The 5,747-nt window shown below is 60.9% G+C and overlaps 1 protein-coding gene across 1 annotated transcript in view; it reads right to left on the bottom strand.

Moving 5' to 3' along the window:
- Positions 1–1,504: 1,504 nt before the first annotated feature.
- The window catches only part of SHANK1 (SH3 and multiple ankyrin repeat domains 1), a 39,956-nt gene continuing 35,713 nt past the window's right edge, over positions 1,505–5,747 (bottom strand). Inside the window, exons 25-27 of the mRNA XM_077747135.1 lie at positions 5,354–5,739; positions 4,589–5,292; positions 1,505–2,438 (exon numbers count right to left, since the gene is read on the bottom strand). Coding sequence (XP_077603261.1) covers positions 1,727–2,438; positions 4,589–5,292; positions 5,354–5,739 — 1,802 coding nt within the window. The 3' untranslated portion in view covers positions 1,505–1,726. The remainder of the gene's footprint in view (positions 2,439–4,588; positions 5,293–5,353; positions 5,740–5,747) is intronic.

The following is a 5,747-nucleotide window of genomic DNA, read 5'->3' as shown; positions in this document are numbered from 1 at the left end:
GGGGGCGGGTAGGGGCCCAGCGCGACCTCTGCCCCCCTCCTTGCCATCCCTCCCCCCTCCCACGACCCTCCCACAAGGTTCCCCGCAGATCCCTGACGTGGTGAGGGGAGAGGGCTGCAAGCACCCTCCCCCCCATGGACGGAGCGCCCCCCCCGGGGGGTAGGGGGCAGCAGAGGGGGAATGGGCTTGGGGAAAGGAGGGGGAGCTCCCTTCTTTGGCAGCTGAACATGGGGGGGACCTGAGGGCGATGCCCTCCCCCCTTTACCGACAGTAGGAGAGGGGGCTTCCCAGGGGAAGGGGTGGCTTAAAGTTCCCAAGCCCCAGGAATAAAGGGAGTGGGGGGAGGGAGGGAGCGTGCAGGAACAGCCATGCTGGAGGAAGAAGGAGTTTCTGGGAGAGAAGGAAAGGTTAGGAGGAGAGGGGGGATCTTCATGCAAAATGGATGGAGAGATGGCCCAGGGAGAACTAGGAAGAGCGAGATGAGAGAGGATGTGCAAGAAGTCACAGACCGGAGCAGGGAGAAGAGGAGGAATGGAGCCCATGGTGAGCAACAAGGGGGCTTGCCTAGGGTCTTCTCTGGCCAGGAGAAGGGGGTGTCGAGAGGGAAGAAAGTAGGCAGGGTACGAAGTCTGCAAGAGCTGTTCCTCACAGGAACCCAAAGTAAGGACGCTGGGCAGAGAGTGCAGCCCGAGTGTGTGGACGGAGACATGTGTGCGAGAGGAGAGAGACGGTAGGGTTCCCCCAGGGAGATGGACAAAGTCACCCCGGAGCTGGCGCGGACAAGTAGACATTCAAGAATGAGTGTGCAGCAAAGCCACGTGCAGGAACATTGTCAGAGGAAGGGCCTGGCTTCGCGAGAGCGATGGGAGCGCTGCGGAGGCTGCGTGTGCAAGGGTGAGGGTGTGAGAAGGTGCACAGAAGAGAATGAAGCAGGACAGAGATCTGGAAAGGAAGGGTCCAAGGCGAAGAGGAAGGGAATGAGCATCTGAGAGAGAAGCAGTTCCTGGGGGAGGAGGGAGACAGGTGTATGAGATTCGGCACAGAAGCNTGGGGGGGGGGGGGGGGGGGGGGCGGAGGAGCAGAAATGTGGGGGTTCAAGAAGGGGCTAATGCTTAAAGAGAATGGATGGCAGCGCGCCGGGAAAGGCGCACAGGATAGCAAGTGTGCGAGAACTGAACAAAGACAGGTATGTTCCAGAGAATAAGTATGCGTGCACAGAGTGTGGGAGCGGGTGGGGGAAGGGGTGTCCCAAGTGTGTCTGCAGCAAGGGTTTAGAGATTTTCAGAAGTGAGGTGTGCACGGGAGGGTACCAAGGGCGAGACTCTGAGAGAGGAGGGGTATGGAATGTGGGAGAAGAAATGGAATGTGGGCTAGGGAAAACGCAGGGGTGTTGAGCGCTGAGAAGGCCTCGCGAGCCAGAAGCGAAGGCGGAGTGTGCAAGACAGTGAGAGGGCGAATTTGTGCAAAATTGTAGCCCGGGNCACCGCCCCCCCCCCTGCTCCCTGCTTCACACACAGTCTTGTGTCAGCTGCCCCCTCCTGTGAGGTGCAAATGTCTGGCCGGGGATCTGGCCACCTGGTGACCTCCGGCCTTGGGAGACGAGGGCAGGGCGCAGTTCTAGCAGAGTTCCTGGCCCAGGGGGAGAGAATGACGGTCAGGGGTCAGAGGCCAAGAGGCCGGTAGGCTCAAGGGTTCTGTGGACGGGCTGGTCCGTCCAGGCCAGCCATCACCTCTCCAGGAAAAATTTGAGAGCCCGGTCGATGTTCATGCGGTGGCCCACCCTGGTCACACCCAGATCGACGTAATCCTCCTTGGTCAAGGCGGGCAGATGGGAGCCATCGATCTCGTGGTCCAGGAACTGCGCTCGGTGCTCAGCCAAGCCCAGCCACTCGAGCCAGTCAGCCACGTCGAACTTGGTCCAGAACCCCAGAGGTTTAGCGCCGAAGGGCTTGTCCGGGGGCAGCGAAAGCAGGCGGGTTGGTGAGAGGGAGCGGGAGGCCCCTGACAAGGCTCCACCCAGCCCGCCGGCCATCCCGGGGTGCGGTGGCACATAGACAGGGGCGAAAGGGTCAGCGGAGCCTCCTGCCCCTCCGGTTGGGGAGCCACGGATGTCAAAGAGGCCCGGGTACAAGGGTCCAGAAGGCAGGATGGGCAGGGACGAGGGCCTGGGCGCAGGGCTGACCTTGTGCTCCGAGGCGGGCAGCAGTGAGGGGCTGGGAGCCCGGCGGAGCAGAGGCGGCCGCATCTCGAACTCCACGCCCTGGAGGTGGCGGGTGGACGTGGAGGAGGCTGAGGGCGACGTGGCCCCCGGAGCTGCAGCGGCTGAAGGGGAGACCCCAGATCCCGTGGGGAGCGGCGGCAGAGGTGGTTTGGGCCAGTTCTGAAACAGGCTGCTGACGGGTTTGGAGAGGAGCGGGGGCTGGGAGTCTTCCGAGAGTCTGGAATGTGACAAAGGGGCAGGGGCGGAGGAAGGGGGTTCGGAGGGCAGGCAGCGGTGGGGTGAGAAAGAGGCAGAGGTCAAGACACAGGGGAGAGGAGAAGAGACCCCGGAGGCAGGGTAGAGAGATCGAGAAGAGAGATGGGAAGAGATCGGAGGAGTGAGGAGGCAAGACAGGTAGCAGGACACAAATGAAGGGAGAGAAGAACAAGAGGTCAGGGAGAGGGTGACAGTCAAGAGAGATGAAAGAAAAAGAGACATTAAGTGATAATAATAATAATCGCCACCACTTACTGATGCTCACGTGTGCCAGGCATTGTTCTAAGTGCTTTACATATCGCATCTCAGTTTATTCCCCAGGACAACCCTGATGCAGGTTACTATTATTATCAACAGCACAGAGAGGTTAAATAACTTGCCTAAGGACACACAGCCAGGAAGTGGCAGAGCCCAGTTATATGGCACCAAAGTCTGAGCTCTTAACCACTACTCTATACTGCCTTTTGGGGTATGGCCAGTCACAGCAGAGTGGAAGACAGGGAGACGGTGAGAGGGAACGAAAAGAAGGTGAGCGTTCAGGGGAGAGAGATGGAAGGGGACAGGGGACAGAGAAAGGGGAGGGAGAGATGAGGAGAGGGAGATGAAAGAGAGAAGAAACAAGGGGAGGAAAAGGTTCCCCTCATCCCTTTCACTCCCTTTGGGGACAGTCCTGCCTCAGGGCCTTTGAACTGGCCTAGCTCACTTCCTCCCCCCACCCCCACCCCAGGTAGCCACGTGATCTGCTCCCTCCTCTTCTCCAGTTTCTGTTCTTCTAGCTGCTGATTTGAGAGGCCTTCTCTAACCATCCCCCGTCCCCTGCCTCGTGAAACGACAAGTTCTGCGAGGGCAAGGCTTCACCTGTCTTGTCCACTATGGGGCCCCTGTCACCCAGAACGGCACCCAGCACATAGTAGGTGATATATCACTGATGTATCTGTCGACTAAAGAGAGCGTCCTCTCCTCTACCCGGAATCCTTAAAAATAATCAACAGATTGCCTTGAGATCTCAGAGGCCTGATAAAACCACATTCAAATATCACCAAAAGGGTGTCGGACCCTCAAGAGGTAGAGTGAGCTCTGCAGATGGACAAGGGCAAGGGTCAGATTAAGAACCCTCTCCTCTGGGGCGCCTGGGTGGCTTAGTCGGTTAAGCGTCCGACTTTCGCTTAGGTCATGATCTCGCGGTTCGTGGGTTTGAGCCCCGCGTCGGGCTCTGTGCTGACTGCCAGCTCAGAGCCTGGAGCCTGTTTCAGTCTGTGACTCCCTCTCTCTCTGACCTTCCCCTGCTCACGCTGTCTCTCTCTCTCTCTCTCTCTCTCCTAGAAATAAAGAAAAATATTAAAAAAAAAAAAAAGAACTCTTTCCTCACATTCTCCATGTGCCCAAGTCAGGAATGTGACTCTTCTTTCCCTACGACTAGAAGGTCTTGAATGAGCTCGAACTTCGTGGTGATCCTAGCTAAGCTAGCTGCTTGGGGAAAATTCCGCACGATCCGCATTCATCTGTCCATCTACACGTGCTGGGCTCTGGTGAGCAGCCCCTCCCTCCCATCTGGTGTTCTAACAACGGCCCACACGTAATCGTCTCAAAAACCCTTTTAGGTGGGGGTATGCTGCTGTTCCCCTTCTACGGAGGGGTGGATTCCTTTGCCTAAGGTCACCCAGTAAGAAGTCCAGGGCTGAGGTCAAAGCCCCAAAAGCCTGCCTCTAGGACCACACTCCCAACTCGCTTCCCCCTAAAAGCATCTTATCTTGAGCCACGCAGGGTTCGAGGGACTCGAAGATTTCAGGCACTGTCAGAACTGACAACCCACCAAGGAAGCGAGACATCGGCAAGTCGGACTCCAGTCTCTTTTGTTAGTAACTTTTTTTGTTCATCATGGGATGTGGGTTGCCATGGTGATGGGAAGAGACCACAAAAGCTACTGAGATAAAGTATCTGTGAAGGCATGCTTCTCTGAGGATAGACTTCTGCAAGCCAGCCTGGCTTCTGCGTTCTCTCTGCCACCGGGGACCCTCAAAGGACACAGCTATGGGGGAAGGCAGGCCCTGCCGCCCACAGCATTGGCCCCTCTGGCCTCTGTCACCAACCACCGGCCCCACCCCCGCTCACCTCTGCCTCTGCAGGGAAGAGGTCCTCTCAGGGACGTAGCTGGGTCCCCCGTGGTGGCCGTCCCCGCTTCCCCCGCTGCCTCCCCGGGCCCAGGGCAGAGCGCCACCGGCTGCCGAGGAGCCCCCAAATTGCTGAAGCTTGGAGCTGAGTTCACTGATGATGCTGGCTTTTACTGTGGCCAAGGCCGAGGCCTGAGGCTGGGCCAAGGGCCCGGGCAGGGGTGGTGGCGGTGGGCCCGGGCCCTCCTCCCAGGGCAGCAGCTTCCGAGGCAGAGAGGAGGCCGATGGCAAGGGCACTGGTGGGCCTTCTGGCTCTATAGCCACTGGACCCCCGGCCATACCCGCCGTCGAGGGTCCTGTGCAACCGCTCAGGGCCAGCAGCCCATCCGTTCCAGCCCCCGACACGGAGACAGTGGGGCTGGTGGGAGTGACCGGGTCCCGGAGTCCCCCACTAGGGCCGGGCCGCAGGCCTCCACTGGTCCCCAGAGCCCGGCCCCGGAGCTTGGAAGGAGTCATGAGCTGCGGGGGGTACGGTGGCCCAGGAGCACCACTCCCCCCGAAGGCCTGGCCGTCCAGGTAGGCCACATACGTGTCCAGGAGCTCCGGCCCACTGGCCACACCGGCCCCGCCGCCGCCGCCGCCGCCCCCGGCGCTGCCACCGCCTTCGGCAGAAAGGCTGCTCAGCGTGGACGCGCTGCTGATGGTCTCCAGAGGGTGGTCACTGCTGCTCCGACTGTCNCAGGAATTCACTGTCTTCCACATCCACCGAGGGAGCGGGGGGCGGCAAGACCAGCAGGGGGAGCCCGTTCTCCTCGCCGCCCCGCGGGGAGGTCGGCGAGGGGGGCGCGGACCGGCGCGGGCTGGGAGGCGGAACCCCCGGCCCGTCCTCCGAGGGGGGCCCCCTTCCGCCCGCGNTCACCCCGGGGTGGGGGGTGGGGGGCTCCGGCCCCAGCTGCAGGAGGAGCGGCCCGACCCCGGGAGCTGTGGGGGGCAAGCGGTGCAGCAAGGAGCGTCGGGCAGCTGGAGGGCTGGCCGGAAGGGACTTCTCCTGGCTGCCCAGCCCTGCCCGGTACCCCAGCTCCCGGCGGGCGGGGTCCGGTGGTGAGGCCCCCCAGAGACGCAGCACGGGCTCGTGGTGGGCGTGGGGCGAATGGTGGTGC

Source organism: Crocuta crocuta, unplaced genomic scaffold (genome assembly GCF_008692635.1).
Source record: "Crocuta crocuta isolate KB4526 unplaced genomic scaffold, BGI_CrCroc_1.0 scaffold334, whole genome shotgun sequence".
Classification (NCBI taxonomy): Eukaryota; Metazoa; Chordata; class Mammalia; order Carnivora; family Hyaenidae; genus Crocuta; species Crocuta crocuta.
Note: the sequence above shows the minus strand (reverse complement) of the source record. Positions and strands in the feature narration are given on the sequence as shown.